Source organism: Akebia trifoliata, chromosome 8 (assembly GCF_017979445.1).
Source record: "Akebia trifoliata isolate Shusen 1 chromosome 8, ASM1797944v1, whole genome shotgun sequence".
Lineage (NCBI taxonomy): Eukaryota > Viridiplantae > Streptophyta > Magnoliopsida > Ranunculales > Lardizabalaceae > Akebia > Akebia trifoliata.
The window spans coordinates 35,250,375-35,270,076 of NC_141382.1; the positions used below are offsets into that span (position 1 = coordinate 35,250,375).

General features: G+C 33.8%; 1 protein-coding gene across 5 annotated transcripts in view; it reads right to left on the bottom strand.

Moving 5' to 3' along the window:
* LOC147396596 (RNase L inhibitor protein-like protein) overlaps positions 1 to 18,856 on the bottom strand; it is a 34,583-nt gene extending 15,727 nt beyond the window's left edge. The window contains exons 1-9 of one of the 5 annotated variants that reach the window (XM_086451525.1): positions 18,699 to 18,856; positions 18,466 to 18,613; positions 16,626 to 16,671; positions 16,481 to 16,546; positions 16,322 to 16,359; positions 15,306 to 15,371; positions 14,814 to 14,881; positions 12,745 to 12,783; positions 2,712 to 2,848 (exon numbers count right to left, since the gene is read on the bottom strand). In XM_086451525.1, the coding sequence (XP_086307651.1) occupies positions 2,712 to 2,848; positions 12,745 to 12,783; positions 14,814 to 14,881; positions 15,306 to 15,371; positions 16,322 to 16,348 (337 nt within the window). In that variant the 5' untranslated portion in view covers positions 16,349 to 16,359; positions 16,481 to 16,546; positions 16,626 to 16,671; positions 18,466 to 18,613; positions 18,699 to 18,856. Of the gene's footprint in view, positions 1 to 2,711; positions 2,849 to 12,744; positions 12,784 to 14,813; positions 14,882 to 15,305; positions 15,372 to 16,321; positions 16,360 to 16,480; positions 16,683 to 18,465; positions 18,614 to 18,698 lie in introns of all 5 variants that reach the window. The other 4 variants (XM_086451520.1, XM_086451523.1, XM_086451522.1 and 1 more) reach the window with 4 other exon arrangements.
* Between the last annotated feature and the right edge of the window lie 846 nt (positions 18,857 to 19,702).

Consider the following 19,702-nt stretch of genomic DNA (forward strand, 5'->3'; position numbering starts at 1 on the left):
TAGATTGAATAATACGTATTAGATACTGGAGGATAATTCGCAGACACAAATGTTTGTATTTTGAACTATTCGAAACCTAGGATATTGTATATAATATGAATGTGAGTCACTAAAAGATTTGTGAATGCCTACAAAGGCAACTTGTCGTTGCATTCTAGAAGCGGTCAGTTTCCTAGGATAGCAATTGATGTTCTCATTCTCCTTGGCGGCATGGGAAACCGCATGGAATAAGATCACTACTAATATCCAGGAGAGTCCTCTCTACATTTATTGATGAACTTTCTTTGTGAAGGTAGTTGAGATGTTGTATAGAGTAGAGATTTATGATGTTCACACACACACACAGCTAGATTAGCTTTAGACACGTGGAGCACTTCTCTTAAGTTCACCAGTGATTACTATTTCTTCAATTGTTTGTAGTTGTCGAACGACTGACTCTCGTATTGGACTTAGTATTGAGTTTGTGGTTGATGGCCCACCTGAGCTAGATAACTGGTTATCCAACATTGGCATTCATTGACCAGACACAAAATCAGGAACAATAGGGTCCAAACCGGTAAAGTTTGGACGTCAAACTGCCACAGCGGGGCAGAGACTCCAACGTATTCCTCACCATTCTTATTAACTACATTGCCATTGCTTGTATTGTGTATTATGTTGGCTTTAATTGTATTGGGTATGCCCTCAGTGTCTAACCCAAGCACTTCTTCAAAGGGCCTTTCCAACCACCCCTTCGCTGCTCAGAAATCTCGACCAGCCCTTTTGGGAGATCTCTTTGCTTTCTAATTTACTTGCTACATAAGTAATTGAAAGTTTAAGAGATTGAGGATTAGAAAGTCTTTTATTACTAGGTTCCCTTTCTTATTTAAAGACAATCTTTTGAGAGTTGTGCAGATTTATGGAAGAAAAATTATGGAAATTGTGTTTCTCCTCTTGCTTGAGTTTAGGGTGAACTCTAGCTTGGTGTTCCAAGGTAAAATATCTTCTATTTGCATGAATAAATTAATCTTTTTTTCTTCTTCATCTCCAGCCTATTTCTCTATTAATTTATTTTTTCTATTTTGGTTCAAACCCTAACCTCCCAGACCTCTTCAATCGAGCCTCATAACCTTGCTATCATCGAAGCCAGGAGACCACACATTGTGTCTGTTGAACCCCATTCCTAAAACCTTATACCTGCAGAAACTATTTCAGAACCAATACTTCCCAGCCGTACCTACCTAAACCTCATTTAAATCCCTCTGAAACCCTACCTGAAATCTCCTAAACATCCCCAAATCTGAACTCTCAGCCCTAACCTTAATAACACGCAACCAAACCTATTTAAGCCCAAACCTACGGATCGAAACACTCCCTTTAAACCATATTGTACAATGTAGTACAGCCAACCTACACATAGTTGAACCCTCTTTGCTGCCCATACACACTAGTCAAACCTCTATTCTTACCCAAACCCCTATTATTGTTGTCCAATATACTTGGTCCCATTAGAACCCCGTTCAAATCCTTGTTTCCTGCCCTAAAATCTCAAATCATCACCCCAAGATCTTCAGATCATTGTGAATTGAGACCCTAAATCTAGTTGGAAGTTCCATCTTCCATAAGATCAATCATTTTAGTATTTGAGGGATAGCTTGGCAGGGTTGTGATATGCTTAGAGTCATATGTTAGAAACCTATTAGAGTTCCATTATTTTGTGTGGTAGAGTCCAACATTTCTTATTTTATTATTCTTTGTAATTAATTTTTGACCTCAACCATCACCATCATTAGTTTCATAAGTCCTGCATTACTCTTGTTACTCACCCTACCACACAAAAGACTTGCAGGTGAACCCGTGATGGAGAAGTATGTAGAGGAGTGTGAAGATGTTGCAGATGAGCAGGGGGGGCGTGTATGACTATCCTAATGTCTGGGAGTATGAAGAAATCCATGTATAGTTTTGGGATATATATTTATCTCAACTAGTGTAGTTTTGTTCAGTCAACCTCGTATATTTTATCACAGTATGTGACACTACTTTGATATATATATACATGTTCAATTTCACTATCAATTTATGTAGATTGCGGTTCTAGTTTATGTGAGCTACAAGTGTTGATTAGTTGTTTAATTGAATTTTATATTTTATTGCTTTAAATCATGTTATAATCACATCAGTTCTCAGGTTATTTATATAATATCAAACTTTATATATGTGGATATATATCTCATACCTCAAAAACTAACACAAAATCAAGGGGATTCGTGTTAGAAATTTTGGGTGTGACAATTCAACAACTAATTAAAAAACATTAGCGGAGTTTAGAGTTCTTTTGGTGTTGGCCTTCTTTAGGTAGTAATTGCAACACAAATACATTAGGGACATCATTCCTACTTAAGGCTATATTATATTCTCGATTGTAAGCTACATGATTGTGTTCACTAAGTGCAACGATAATTCATACATTCATACACCCCCATGTTATATTTACTTCTTTCCTTCGAATTTGTTTGACATTTCAAATTTAAGCTACATTTAAAAGTCAAGCAAAGCAGCATAGAATGTAACATGTTGCAAGTTTCTAAAAATGGACAAAAACAGACTCTTACATCAAGAATAAAAGTAACAAAAGAAAAAAAGATAAGATGGAGAATAATAAAAGGTTACTTGGTAGTCTGCTTAGCAGAAAACAAAAATAAAGCTTGGGAGTGAGTGTGGGAATTCCATACAAAGACGAGGAGCAGCACAACGAAGCTTCACAAAAGGTACATCACTTAAGCGTGCCCATGAGCAATCCACCACCGCCAACCCTTTTCTTTTCATTAAAAGGTGGTCTTCCTTTGAGACACATAGCTTCCCAACAGGACTGCCACGATTTTTGAAAAACAGAACCCAATCACATACATCACAAGACATTATGAATACTTTATCCCAAGCAAAATCGATTTAAAGGAATGTGATATTACAAAAAGGGAAATAATGGATAAAATGGTGTGTGCTTAAAACCCTCTGCTGATCTCTCCATATGCACAGTGGACATGCTCATACATATGATAGCTCGATCAACCCCACCAAGATCTCCTACGTGAATCAACAAATTAATGAATTTCAATGGCATTACCATTCCATTCCGATAACCGCTATTTACGACTTGTTTCGAGTAATCTAGCATTCATCTGAATAGGTTTATAGTTTTCACCAGAATTTCTTATTCATTTATGTAGGGACAAATGCAATTAATATATTATTGCTAGATGATGCTACCTCGGTGAGGTAGTAAAGTGTTTGAGTGGTAATGTCACAAACTTGGGATCATAACCCTTCCACTTACACCAATAAAATATTTTATATAATACTTTCATATGAATGTGAATGGACTCCAACATCAAGAATTTAAATCCTCTAGAATACCAAAAATATATATTGAGGTCCAATATTTTCATTTACCTAACTTATAGGATATGTATGTATATATATATATATAGTAAAACACAACAGTAAGTGTCACTCCAGATACAATTGTGGGGTATAAACGTTCCACTCCAGCTACAGTGGAGTGCGGTCCACACTACCCCACTATATTGCCTTTCCTCTTCACCCCCTTCAACCTTATTGTCTTTCCTTTCCTCTCCCTCACCCTTCTTCAATAATATATCCTCCAATTTTACTATCTTTCATCTTTTACCCCATTTTTCAATAATACCCCTCTAGCTTTACTATCTTTTCTCTTTTACCCTTTTAACCACTTATAAACTCTAGTATATAATAAAACAAGACAGTTGTCCCCCTCTTGTCTCAATCTTTACCCCCAAAAAAGGACGTATATTGAGGGTAACTTTTTTATCTTTTCTCCTCTCCATTTTTTAAGAATACCCCAACTTTATTGTTTTTCCTCTTCTACCTCCTTTCCAAATACCCCTCTAACTTTATTGTCTTTCCTCTTCTCCCTTTTTTCCAATAATACCCATTCAACTATATTGTTTTCCCCTTTTAACCCCTTAACCCCAAAGAGGATGTTAGTGCCGAAGGCACAAGCAAACTATAACCACGAGACAAAGGGACAATGCAACAAAATATGGTCCACTGATTCACCATTGACCCTACACAAGGAGCAAAAGTTTGGCATAACAAAACCTCTACCTATTAAGTGATCAAGCGTATAAACGTTTCCAAAAGAAGCTAACCAAACAAATAAGGATACTTTCAAAGGGACCTTTATTCCCCAAATGGGAGCAGTTAGGAAATTTGAATTACTTCGAGAGGCAATAAAGTTGTAGACAGATCTTACCGAAAAACATCTATCCTTGTTTCGAGCCCAATCCCAACTATTGATCCCAGATGGTTCAAACGGTATGTGATCGAGTTTGGTGGTTAGATCTACTAGCTCTTGAATTCCACCCCACCCCACCCCTTCCCTTCCCTTGAAACCCCTGCTAAAACCCAAATCCCAAGAAGTCTCACTTCCACAACAATTCAATAAAGCCATAATGGGCAAAAACAAATTTATTGACAATTCATAGGTCAAAGGGAATGGTAATGATATGGGTGAATCACCACACCACTTATACCTATAACAAGTCCAATCTCCTCTTCCTAGTTCCCACTCTGAATGTAATCCATTTCAAAAAAATTGACAATACTTTCGTAGTGCCTTTCCAAAGACCACAACCGAAAAATATCTTTACCTCCTTACTCTCCCACCCATATGACTTCCCTTCAAATTCTCCTCAATTACCTTCCTCCACAAACTTGTCTTCTCCTCCCCAAACCACCACAACATTTTCACAATAAAGCCAAGTTCGACATCCTAAAACCCTTGATTCCCAAGCCTTCGTTCTTCTTTGGAGCACATATAACTTTCCATTTAACTAAATCAAATTTTTTATTCCAATCTTTATCATTTCGCAATGAATCCCTTTATCATCTTTTTCCATTTTTTCTTCAACGCTTCTAGGGATAGGAAAAAAAAGGGACAAATGGAATATTGGGATGTTTGCCAATGTGCTCTTAATCAATGTCAATTTTCCTCCTTTTTATAAGTACTTTGCTTTCTAGGAGCTTATTCTTTTTCCCATCCTCTCAATGATTGGATCCCAAATAGCCTTACTTTTGTACACAGTCCCTAAAGGGAGTCCTAGGTAGGTTGAAAGGAAGGAATAATTCTAACATCCAAACATCAATGCTCACCTATGAAGTTGTTCCTACTAGAAATAGCTTACTCTTCCTAAGGTTTATTCAGAAACCTAAGATTGCCTCAAAACAATATAGTAAACCCTCAAGAACCTCACCTAATCCATTGATGAATCCAAGACTAATGTATCATCTGCAAATTGCAGATGTGACACCTGTGGCCCCTCTTCCTTGACACTAAAACCAGATAGTTCAACTATATTCGCAGCTCTCTTAATTAATCTCCCCAACAAATCTGCCACTATCACAAACGGTAATGGAGACCATTGTTTTACAGTTTCCAAGGCGAACTTGAGGCGTTTTGGGTTATTGAGGCGAGGCATAAACCTCAAGGCGTAATGAGGCGTAAGCCTCAACAAATTTATTAAAATAAATCCCAATATATATATATATATATATATATATATATATATATATATATATATATATATATATATATATATATATATATATATAAAAAATCATAATAAAAGTAAAAATATATAAATGAAAAAGAAAAAAATAATTTACCTTTGCGGTCGATAGCCTGAGCTTCTATTACAATCAATATCATTGTCAAAAGACTCAAATCTCAAAAGTTAACAAGTAAACAACTATCGAACGACAAATAAATATTATAGAGCAGCAATGTAGTAATATAAAATCATCATTATATTTTAGATTTTAACAAAATAACAAGGAGCAACAAAGTTTATACCTTATAAACTAAAAAAGATATAAGATAACTAAAAATCATCTCCATCTTCTTCTTTTTTAATAGTTATCTCCATCATCTTCACTAGTAGAGTCCTCCAAAGAGTCATCATGATATTTAGTTCCCCATCTGTCACACTCCAACGTGTGACTTTCATTAAAACATGCTAAAGTAGAAAGAAAAAAAAATTCACACAATATGATTTCGATTGAAAATTTCATAAGATAATCATTGAAAGGTCCTTTACTCAAAAGTGTTCCATAATTGAATATTGATAGTTGGCAAAAAAATAATTTTATTGGTTCGTCAAGACAACTCAAAATGGTACATATGTCATATACCGTTAGAACCATAATTTAACCAATTCAACAAATATACTTTAGAAGAACTTATTGAAGTAAATTAAAGATTTAACGGACCAATGTGTATTGTCCTCTTTATGACAAAACTGTCACATTTTAAAGAAGAGGTTGTTACAGGCAGCACTCATAGTATTTTTAAAAATGGCCAAAAAGGTGACTTTTAAAACTATTAACTTTGATGTTTTAGAGAAATTTTTATTCGGACCCTATGTGGGTGAAAATTGAATTTCAAATCGGGTCAATCATAAATTTCTACAAAACTGATTTTTGTAATCATAATAAAAAAATTCATAACTTTTTAACTATATATTTGATTTTCACAAACCATATCAACTTAGAATCATATTTTCAACCACTATCCAACCCACTATAGGTTTCAGACCCTTTCAAAAAATTCATGGGTTAAAATTTTAAAACAATAACAATTTGTCCATGACTCTTACGAAAAACCCATGTTCACATAATAATCCAACTATTATTCCAAGCAATAACCATTAATCCACAAGGAGTTCCAAATGTGAATTAAAAAAAAAATAAGGATAAATTTTAATTTAAATATATATATATATATATATATATATATATATATATATATATATATTAGGAAGCAACTAAATCTTCAATTATTGCCTTCCTTCATTGGGCCCGCTTCTTGATTTGAAATGTTTGGTATAAAAATTGTAAGCTATGAAGCTTAATAGGAAAAATCACTATTCCTACACGAGTATCACGTGAGTAAAATGCAAATAATATCATGAAATATATATAATAAAAAAAATACGATATTACATGCACCAATTTCCAACAATTAATATTCAGCGTTGGCACCCACGGCCTAGCTCAAACCTTCGGCGCACATGGCCTATCTCATTCGTTCCAAGATTTTTTCCGGAGACTTTAAGGACTACAACCCACGGACTTTCGTCTTGTTTTATTTTCAATCTAACAACATTTTAATAACATCATCATATAAATCAGCGCACATGATCATAACATTGGATAATATTAAATCAAACACATTCAATATCATAATATGCATACGTCACATGAATCCGTAAGGAAAGTGAATTTACTTGAAAATTTGTGAGGTCTAAGTATGTTGAAATTCTCGACAATTTGAATATTTTATTCTTCTGGCTTAAGTTAAATCAACAAAATTTCAACTACATTTTGGGTTCACAAAACTTCCATCGTTGTTTTTTGATGTCTTACAGAAGAGAAGAATTTAAGAAAATCATAGAGTTTCCAACAAAAGAAGGGGTCTACACGTCCTCCCTATTTATTGACTTTTTTATCTTTTCAAAATTTAAAAACTATTCTTTGGCCGACGTGTAATTTCGACGTTGGGAATTTTCGAAAATGTTAAGTATAGGTTGTATTTTGTTTTCTAGAATGCATTTGGTTGAATTCCTAGATTTGAAAATTGAAACGGTGGAAAAATAAGAATTTTATACCATTAGGGACGTAACTGTCATTTCGATTTGGATAATTTGCATTTTCGGTAAACTCAAACTTCTAAATTTCACCTCAACCAAAGAACGAAAGTTGTTCAGAATTAAATTTTACACATGGTAACAAGTTCTTAAAATTTAGTAGACGAAAATTCTTAGGACAACTTTACCCTACGTAGTTTTTGAGTTTTTTGAATTTCTCAAACCGCGTGTCAAAGCCAATCACCATAAATGATGATATATTAGGTTCTCTACATGACCTAACCTTTTAAGTCAATATTTAGATTATTTTTAAGAAAGTAGTAAAAAAAGGTACTCTGGTCTTTTTCAATTTAAGTGTGAGTTAGCATTGGGAGGTGGGACCAAGGTAAAGTCAAGGTCCAAGGACCTTTATTATTTTCTTTTTATTTTAACTTAATTCAAATGGCTTGGTCGTGAACCCAAGCGAGACGTGGGAGTCCATTTAAGAAGGGATAAAAATCCCAAAATTTTGCAAATCTTTGAGATATGGTTGAGAAGGTTTGAATATTTTAAAGTCATTAATTCACAACAGTTAGATCTAACTAAATGAAGGGTGTTTAAGATTTCTTGAGAAATCCTAGCCGTGGAGACCTAAAAAGGAGGGGTTAAAAAATATATATAATAATAGTAGAAGAAGAAATCTAGAAGATAATTGTTAGCAAATTGTAATCAATAAAGAGTTGACATGTGCCATATTTTTAACCAAATTGTGGAAAGCATCTAAGTTAATTTGTTAAAGAGTCAAATTAGAATCCTAGAAATTATACAACTATGAGTATTATCTTGACCATATATCCAATATTGATTGTTGACGGAATAGATTCTATTAAAAATTTTAAGGGGCCAAAATTTTTTGGATGCATTTTATTTTGGGAAACCTAAAAGCTTTAAATCGAAAATTTAAAAATAAACTTTAAGTCATTAAAAGAACCACAGATTTTTAAATTTGGAAAAAGATTTTTTAAAAAGTCTATAAATAGGGAGGACGTGTAGACAACCACCATCGTTGGAAACTCTTATCTTCTTAAATTATTTTCTTCTCTAAGACACCATCAGCCAACGGTGGAACCTGATCCAGAAGAAGAAAACGCTCAGATTGTCGAGAATTTCAATATAGTCGACCTCACAAATTTTCAAGTAGGTTCACTTTCCTTATAGACCTCATGTGACGTATGCATATTATGATATTATATGTGATTGATTTAATATTATGCAATGTTATGATCATATTCGTTAATTTATATGATGATGTTATCAAAAGGTTGTTGGACTGGAAATAAAACAGAGCAGAAACCCTTGGGTTGTAGTCCTTAAGGCCTCTAGAGAAGATATCAGATTGAATGAGATAGACTATGTGCGTCGAAGGTTTGAGCTAGGCCGTGAGTGTCAACGTTGAATATTAATTGTTGGAAATTAATGCATAGAAGATCAAAAAAAAATTATTTCATATGATATTATACACATGTTATTAACATGATACTCATGTAGGAATAGTGATTTTTCCTACTAAGCTTCACATTTTATGATATTTATACCAAACATTTCAAATCAAGAAACGGGCCCAATGAAAGAAGGCGATAATTGAAGATTTATTTGCCTCCAAATATTCTTTTTTTTAAATTAAAATTTATCTTTATTTTATTTTTATGTTTTGTATTTTAATTCATGTTTGGAACTACTTGTGGATTAGTGTTGTTGCTTGGAATAAATTGGAATAATAATTGGATTATTATGTGAACATGGGTTTTTCATAAGAATCATGGACAGATTGTGCTTGTTTTAAAATTTCAACACGTGTATTTTTAAAAAGAGTCTAAAACCTATATTGGGTTGGCTAGTGGTCGAAAATACGAATCTAAGTTGCTATGGTTTGCGAAAAATAGATATATGGTTTAAAAGTTATGAATTTTTTATTACGATTACAAAAAAACCAGTTTTGCAAAAATTTATGTTTGACCCAATTTGAAATCCATTTTTCACCCACTTACGGTCCAAATCAAAATTTCTCTAAAACAAGAAAGTTTAAGATTTAAAAGTCACCTATTTAACAATTTTGGCCGTTTTTAAAAATAACATGTGTACTGCCCACAGCAACCTCATCTTTAAAATGTGATAGTTCTATCGTCAGGAGGACAGCACACATTGGTCCGTTAAATCTTTAAATTACTTCAATAATTTCTACTAAAATGTATTTGTTTTATATTTTATTTGAAGAAAATTGTTAAATTATGATTCCAACAGTATATGACATGCATCATTATGAGTTGTCTTGATGAACCAATAAAATTATTTTCTGCCAACTGTTGAAATTCAATTATGAAACACTTTGAGTAAAGGACCTTTCAATGCTTATTGTATGAAATTTTCGTTAGAAATCATATTATGTGAGAAAAAAAAATTGAACTTAACATGTTTTAATTAAAGTCACGCGTTTGGGTGTGACCGCTAAGGAATTAGATATCATGATAGCTCTTTGGGGAACCCTATTGGTGAAGATGATGGAGATGATGGAGATACCTATAAAAAAATACAGATGATAGAGATGATTTTTACTTGTCTTATTTCTTTTTTAGTCTATACGGTCTAAAACTTCGTTGGTATTTTTTATCTTGTTAAAACCTAAAATATAATCTACTAATGATGCTATATTACTACAATGCTACTATTTAATATTTAGTTGGAGTTTGATGGTTGTTTACTTGTTAACTTTTGAGATTTTAGTCTTTTGACAATGATATTGATAGTAATAGAAGCTCAGATTATCAACCGCAAAGTAAATTACAAAAATCAATAGCTAAATTGCTCATATTTTTAATCTTTTATGAATTTATTATGATTTTATATATTTTTTACGATTTATTTTAATAAATTTGTATTGTCGAGGCTTACGCCTTGAGGCTTGTGCCTCACCTCAACAACCCAAAATGCCTCAAATGAGCCTTAGGAACTTTAAAACACTGCATATGATGCATCATGTACCTCAAAAAACCCCAATCATGTAATCATATGTCTATCTTGCACATCAACCCTGGATTTCCCCCACTCAACCTTGAATCTATGAATTTGCTTGCAATCAAGACTCCATCAAGAATGTGCCTGCCTTTGACTAAGGCGCCTTTCTCCATACTTTTTATATAGTGGATGACTTCCTTCAATCTAGAAGACGGGACCTTAGAATGATTTTATATGTAAAGCCCACCAATGGAAATCTACTATGTCCACTGCTCCTGCCTTATTTGGTATAAATGCCACAAAAGATTGTTTAAACCATAATCCAAAAAATTATTTTCCTGAAGGTCCTTGAAACTTTCATGAATAATCACTAGTTGTATCCCACCAACTCTTAAGAAAGCCATTGGGAATCCATCTGGCCCTAGTGCTTTTTCGCTACTTATATCATACACGGCTTGTAAAACCACATCAATCTCAATGCGCCTCTCCAGCCAAACCTATGGGATGGAGACATCAAATCTTAACGAGTAGATTTTCAATTTTATTTAGATTTCAGTTTCAACGCTTTAATTTTATATTTTTTGGGCTTATTTTGATGTGTTTATTGATCCATGGCTTAGTATAATATTTAAGGGCAGTTTAGTATCTTTAGTTTGTCTTTTATTTAAGTTTATTAGAGTTGAAAATTTAGGAGAGAGAAAGCAACGAAAATTAATATTATTTATTTGGTATTTTAGTTTGACTAGGATTCTTGATTTATTTTCTTTATATAGATTGTACTAGGGTTTTTTTTATTAATAAATGAAGATTTAATGAATAAAGAATGAGTTTCCTTCCATGGAGTGAAGTGAGTTCTCCACCATTCTTAGTGTGATTCCAAGAAATCCTTTGTGCGATTCCAATGTTCTATCTTTCTATCCCTTCATCTCTCTTTTTTTTCTTTCTAACCTTTATTTTTATTTTTTATTCTTTTATTTTCTTTATTTTCTTTTAGTTCCTTGTTCTTGATATTCTTGATTCTGAAACCTAGAAACCTCAATCCTTAATCATTATCCTATAAATCTTTAACCCTTTATCCTTTCTTTTAACATTTAACCATTCTTTAACCCATTTTATTCTACCCTTAATCTTTTCTAATTTTCTTCAATCCTTATTTCATTAATCTCTTTTCCAAATCTTAACCATCTTCTCTATCCTACAATAATTGAAATAAAATTTTCATTGTACTTTTTGGGTTTACCCTATCCTAACCCAAATCGTAAACCCAATCTCAAATCCTTAATCTACCCTAAACCTTCCCCTAATCCAAATATACTCAACCTTGTAATTTCAAAATGTTTTAATTGGAAACATTTTGCAATTGTTACCCCAGTCCTAAACCAAATTCCCTAAACCCCCAAATTTTTTTATCTCCCCTCATCGTCTAACATCACTATTGCTCTAACATACGGAACCAAATTCCAACAACTCCAAAAGAAAGCAATGTTCATGTTCTTCCTTGTACAACTTCCTATAAAACTCCACTACACCCTCCTAATCCTCTCCTCCCCTTTGATACATTCCCCATTGATTTCCAACCTTCTTATGTTATCGATCCTTCTCCGGGAATTGACCCTTTTATGGAAGAATTTTGTGTTCATTTATCCAATGGAATCATTAATCAGTTTGACACCCTAGGCAAAATCCAATGATTGGATTGTTCCCAGAAGTCTCTAGCTGCATGTGTTCTAAGTACATGGGGGAGAGGGTATATATCTTCAATCAAGTTATGTACCTTCATATCCTTTCTTACTACCTACATCAATGTCATTGTCAGCCTCCCTCTTGCCCTTTTGGATCCCTCAACTTCATTTTTGCCTAAATATACACCCATCATCCTAGTAATAAACTAGGACTAGCTAAGCAACTAACTAATAGAAGAAATAGGAAATAATTTCATCTTGCACTAAAGATCGACGGTAAATGAAAGATGTTGAAAACAAGGATATTTATACACTATACATCAATGCAGAAAATAGGTCTTGTAATCTCCATCAGGCACCAAATGAAATATTCCACCAAAAATGTAACATAGCTAAAGACTTGGGCATACCTCAATACAATTCCCCCAAAACCATTACTCACACGCAGCTCCTGCATGACCAAATATGTTGCAGTTATTAGGACTAGTAACAAGTAAAAGGAATGCATTAGCCAAGTCTTTATGAAATATTTGTCGATGTTGGTAATGAAGTACAATAAGCTGTAGAAGTCAGCTCAATTTCATGGTGGGATAAAAGCTTGCCTTTCGAAACTCAACTAAAGAAACATAGAATTCAGTTGCAATACAGTCAAGAGATATATAGATCAAGAATTGCTATGAGCTCCCCAGATTCGCTTTTTAAGTTATATTTCCAATGTAAAAACTCTCTGTGGTGAGAAACCCTCGACCACCTACTCCAGATCTCAGTCAACTTACAAATAATTTTTATAGCAACTCAGTCTGCTCGTCTCAGTTCCCTCTTTGGGTATGCAAGCGGATTAGGGAGACAAAGAAAGATATGTTTAGAAACTATGTAAATGGAACCAACACAACACTTTCTACTCTTAGTTTTTGTTGGACTGGTGCAATTGGTGGCTACATCTAGCATTTCTTAAGCTGTCTTTCAATTTTTCCTAAGAGAAACACAAAAGATTATCTCTCTCTGTGACTGTTTGAGAAACATTAACACTCCCTAGGTATAGTGCAAGGTATCACCTTCCTACCATTCACTCACCACAGCAAAGTTCACTTTCACCATGATGATCCACGGTGATAAAAATACCGCTCTCGTGTCTCATTGCAGAAACAATTTCTGAATGTCACCCATTTTTAGCCACAATTTATGTAGAAGCGCAATATAGCTCACAAATATGAACGGTAGATGTGTCACTGAGGCCACAGTAACTATCCCAACTATTCAGAACTGTAACTCAAAAATAAGCCTAATCTTGGGAGTCGGAAATTTCAAATCCAAGATCTGAGCGAACACCAAGCTCGAAAAACATACTTGATGGAAAGTGAAGCAATCATTAGGCCTAGCTGAGCTGAACTCCAGAATTCTTTCAGTTGACTTAGTAAAATGGGCTGGTTAAATATCTTGCATAGCCGAGAAACAAATCACAAAACTCAGACCGAGGACCCATGGCACAAAACCAAAGCAACAGCCACAGTTCAAAATGAAATGGCAATGGGAGTAAATTGCAACTAAGATTAATCAAGTCAGATTTGCATGCATAATTAGCAAGATCATCTACAATTCAACAGAGCGTTACAAGAATCCACAAAATATCAGCAAGCAACAACTCATCCAAATCCAAGCAATAATTTTATAAATATCGAGAAGAATTGTGAGAACAAGGGGAGGAAATTCTGATTGTACTCCATATTGGATTATGATCTCATCACCATAAAACTGCCAACTTTCTGACTTCTTAGCACTTCCAGACTTTGCATAAAAGCACACTAACAAGAAGTATATTTATTGTATTTCCTATTTGTAATATATTGATTGCTTGCACCATAATCACTATTACTAGATTGGCCACCATGGTCCAAGGACATAGTTGTCTGTTTCCCTGTATGAACTTCATAAAATGGAAAGTTTCCCTTGTCTCTCTCTCTCTCTATCTTTCTATTTCTATGCACGGATCTTAAGACCTTGACAACTAAATAGTTTTTTCGCACAAATGATTTGCTTTCTTACAGATACAAAATAAAAATCCTTCAACCAGCAATGGCATTGCACCGACACAAAGATGTAAATTAATGGAATAAATAATAATGAAGAAAATGGGCAAAGAAAAAGGAGAAAGAAGTATAAGTAAATAAATGAGAATAAAAATAGAAGATATTAGCCTACAAGAACATCTGTGTCCACCATCCTTCTCTCAAGCCCTGGCCAGCTAATCTATACTTCCAAATACTTACGAGATTTCAACGGTTGGTTTCACACGAATGCCCTAACGCCCCCAAGAGACCAGAACATAATGAAAGAGCTCTTGCCAATATTGCATGAAAATAAAATAAATAAATAAAATAAAGAAGAAAAAAAAGTGATTAAACCATTGGAGCAAGACAAATAAACAAGGAAACAACTAAAACCAGATAGAATTTATGACATTCTCGTAAATTAGATACTTTCCTTCAACAATTTGAATCTTGAAAGCTTACGCCCAGTACATCTTTTTGCATCACACTGTCCAAAATCCTGAACAACACCAGAGTATCAGTCTAGAGTTTACTCATGATTGTGCATTACTTTGGTTAATGGATTTTAGGTGTGGGGCTTTTATATTAACTATTGAGTCTCTACATACACATGTTTCACAAACTAATCAATCAATGGGCCACCTCTCTTATTAGTGATATTAAGATATCACACTTATCAGATGTACTGAACGGCTCAATCAACCACCAACTTCTCAATAACCAATAAATTTCATAGCCAGCAGTATAGCCAGCGTGGTATAGTTTTTTTTTATATAAATTTTAATTTTCAGCTCTATCAAACACAAGTGGTGGTTTATCGATACAAAACATGAGACCCAAAAGCAATAAACATGTGGACCATGTGTATGTAGTGTAATAACTTATTTAATTATTCTGATTTATCGTCATTCTAAAAGACATACCCACATGGCAAGCTGAACTTTTGGAACCAAACTTTCCTCCTCTTCATTTGGAGCATCTGCAAGAAACTTGTTAAATTTTCATTCTATTGGCTAACTTTTCAGAGAAAATGGTAAAGCAAAAGCAACAATACAAATCAAGCAAGGAGTGGGTTCTACTAGGATGCAACTTTACCTGGAATTACAAGCTGAATTTTCAACTTTGTAGGAACAAGGAGGGAACTTCAAATAAGAATACAAAAACCTAATTTAGTGACCCACCGAAGAAAGGAAGCGGGCACTGACATGCTCCAACAAACTGATTGACAGTAGTTGGTGGGCTAGCAACTTTGGATGCATTTTTACTCCAAACTATAAGGTGAATTTTCAACTTTGTAGGACACAAAAACGAGAACACCTAAACCTAATTTAGTGAGACACCAAAGAAACAAAGCGAGCACTTACATGCTCCAAAAAACTGATCGATAGTACTTGGTGGGATAGAAATTTTGGTGACAGATACTAACTAGCCGACCCACCATTACCAACATTAGGAGACTCACCAAGTTAGTATTTCAGACATAGGTACATCCGTGTTGGATATGATTTTTTTCATCGATATCCGTGTTGGATATGATTACCGCCAAAAAGCTTCAGATCTGGACATGTTTGAAGAATCAACATTGGAATTTACAAATTTGTTTGTAAATACCGCCAAAAGTATAAAGAACAATAGGTTGACATTTTTTTACTTAATATCAATGTCCATGAGTCCCCCAATATGGCACTTTTTACCAAAAATGGGGTGCCGCTGCTACATTAAGAAGATTGGTTCAACTTAGTCAGATTAATGACTTAATTCATATATTATGAACCTAATATTAACAAGAAAATCATTGCTATCGGTTTTCAATTTTAGTAATTGTGAAGCAAAAATTTGTCAAATTTGCTACTGGGACAATCTCCAAGTTCCTTGAGATCCAAATTAAACAACATTTCACCATAAACATAATCAAAAGTTTTGTTCAGTGGTCAAATACCTTGATCAGTTGGGAGAGATTCTTCATGATCGTCTTCTCTGCAGAAGTGCAATAACATAAGCATTTTATCAAATACCTAATAAATAAATACAATTCAGGTATTACAACCTACGCTTTCCAATCAAAGTCACAACTTGGGAAGAAAAGGGATGAAATTACCCTGGAGGACCTCGAAAATTGCTAGATTGCCCTCGATTGTGAGAAGAGTAGTGGCTTTTATATCGCCTGGGCTTGTTGTGACCCATTGTGAGAGAAAGTTGTTGGAGGTTTCAAGTTTCGAAGGGTAAGTGCTTAAATACTTTACCTCGAGGGAATCACTACCACGCACACACCGTCGGAGGATGGTACAACTGCAGAAGAACTTTGTCAGAGTAATACATTACTTAGGGATCACAATCGAAGGTGTGGATTGTGGACTTTAAGTCGAGAATTAGGTGCCATAAAGGAGATTAATATTTTATAATTGACATGATCACGCAAAAATTTATTTCACTTATTCTAGTGTTCAGTATTTAAGGGCCCGTGTGGATACAGGAGCCAGAAGTACTTAGAACATAAGTACTCCCGGAAGTACTGTCTAGAGTAGGTGGATAACTGTTGTGTGTTTGGATGCAGGTTTTGAGAAGTACTGTCAGAAGTACTTCTGAGAGAGATTTGTGTTTGGGAACTATTCTGGATTTTGTTAAAATGACCAGAATGCCCTTATATGTAACAATTACTGTTTTTAACAATATAACTAAACAACTTATGCTCCAAAAAAGTAACAACTACTATTTTTATTCAATAAAAATATTATAACATCATTTTAAACTCAAAATATACTTCCTTTTTTTTAAAAAATCAACAAAACCTCCCCTAAATATTGGACATATGAAAAATAAAACCTGTATAAAAACATGACAGCTATATTTTGAGAAGCAAAAATAAATAAAGAACATAACTTAGTAAAAGCAAAAATAGAGTCATACTAAAGTACTATTAATTTCACTAATGGGGAAAAAACATCCTATCCTCTAAAGAGTGTCCAACAAGAAGACTTAATCATGTATTAGCAGTAACTATGAAAGCATAGTATACGGATCAATTCATCCAACTTATTACCCCGAAGACATTATTTACTGATCAAGCAGTATGACTGTTAATGCCACCAGTCAAGTATACCCTAATAGTCACTACAGATATTATGTCTATGACACATATATCAAAATGCAGTGAAGCATCTATACAAATGTACCCAATGCATGGGTTTAGGAATCAAGAAAAAATGGTGATTTTGACACAATGAATTAACAATAAAATTATTTCCCATATAGAGAGTAAATATTGTCTCCATTCAAAAACATGTGTTTTGGATATAAAAAACAATCATAGTGTTAAGAACTTCTATTTCATTTGAAGATTTACATACTGGAATGGGAACAAAAGAGTGATTTTGACACAATGAATTAACAAGAAAATAACCAACACAATCTATTTTGAAAATTAAAGAAAAATACAAAAGTTAAACCTTTCTAATGGTGTATTTAGGTCTAATAGTGTATTTAGGCAAACACAATCTATTTGGCATCTATAATAGTATTTCCCCATGCTCAACAATATCAACTACAGCTTATGGTCGAATCCGAAAGTGTTTCATGGCAAGGGATTCAGGTCAGATGTGCTAAAATTTTAAGACATTCAAATTAATCAAAAAAACTATCTCATTGATTCTACTATGGGTATCCACTATCCAAGAAGTCGGATTTTGACTTTTAAAACATCTACTTTAAGATGGAACTAATCTCTGTTTTTTTCTAGTTGGACCAAAAAGAATTGAACCATTTTGAAGGTCCAAATCCTAGTTCTAAGGTCCAATATTCTGGGCTCCACCATCATCAAACAAGGTTTTAAGAGTGCATACCATAGATGATCTTGCTTGACCATGTTTTTTAGTTTTCCAAAAGGCCCTAAGCATACATTTATACTCATGCAAATGGAAAATACCGTTTCATAAGATTTTATCCTTTTATTTAATTGAGGGAAAATGACCTTAGAAAATGAACTAAACGAACTAAAATTGAAGATATTCAAATTTCCCTTTTTGTTAGAGATGTTCAGACCATTATCAATCAAAACGATCAAAATACGGTTTCCATAAAACTTACGGAGAGGAATTCGTGTTCGATCTTGGAGGGTGCAAGATTTCGATCTGTGTTGGAGATATTCAGACCCTTGATAATGGTGAAACAATGATCAGATTTCAATCTGTGAGATAAAGGTAAACGATCGATTCCATCAGCAGAGAGGAGTTCGCTGGAGAAGTACGAAAAGAACTGAGAGAGCGATAGCGATGAAGATGGAGAAGGATTTCAGAAATTGGGGTTTCAAAAAAACTTACCAATTTTTAGACTTTGATTTCGATCGGTGTTGGAGATGTTGTCGAGCTTTAGCAGATTGAGATTGAGAGGAGTTCGTGTTAGAGACGGAGAAGAGAAGGGAAAACTAGAAAAGTCCGAACGAAACCTGGAAGGGTAAAAAAGTAATTATGAAATTTTTTAGGGGCATACTTGAAAATAAACATAAAAAATGAAGTGAATTTAGTACTCCCGCGAGACCAAATTTGAGAAGTATCTCTTAAGGTAGTTCTCTCAAAAATATCATTTTAACTCTCCCACAAGAGTTGGTTATCCAACTATTACTTAATCTAAATATAAGCGTAAATACTTCTAGCTCCCCATAAGAGTCAGAAGCACTTGAAGAAGTTAATGCAAACAGACATACAATTTTATTTAATAAAATCATAACTTAAATGTTAACTTCGTTGGGATCAAGATGTAGAAATTCTAAATTTTATTGATAATTCTTGGATAAATATTATAAAAACTCCAATAGAGTATTTATAGACATTACATCAATCAAGATATATGAAAACTACCTAACATAAATATTCTAGAATATCGTAATTGATATATTCAAAATACAATACCTATTCTAGAATATCCTTCATCACAACCTCTCATTTGTGATGAGATACACTAACAATGATACAGTGTATCTCATGCATCTTAATACAGTGCATCTTATCCTCTAACATCCTCCCGCAATTGCGTGGTCCTTTGAAAAAGGAATATGCAATTGATTTTATTGAATAATTACTTGATCTCATATTATATGTTCATTAATCGTTGAAGTATCAATCGTGTTTGCTGGTGGTCACCATCTGTTTATGAAGTCCATCACTGTCGCATCCCGTTCTTTTTGAATTTTTCGGAGCCGATGGCTTATTAGACCAGATCTATCATGATCTCTCCTAACAGCATAAAAATATAGGATTATACCATTTAAATGAAAGAACTCTCATTGGAAAAAATTTTAAATAGGGAAAAAAATGAGATCATGTAA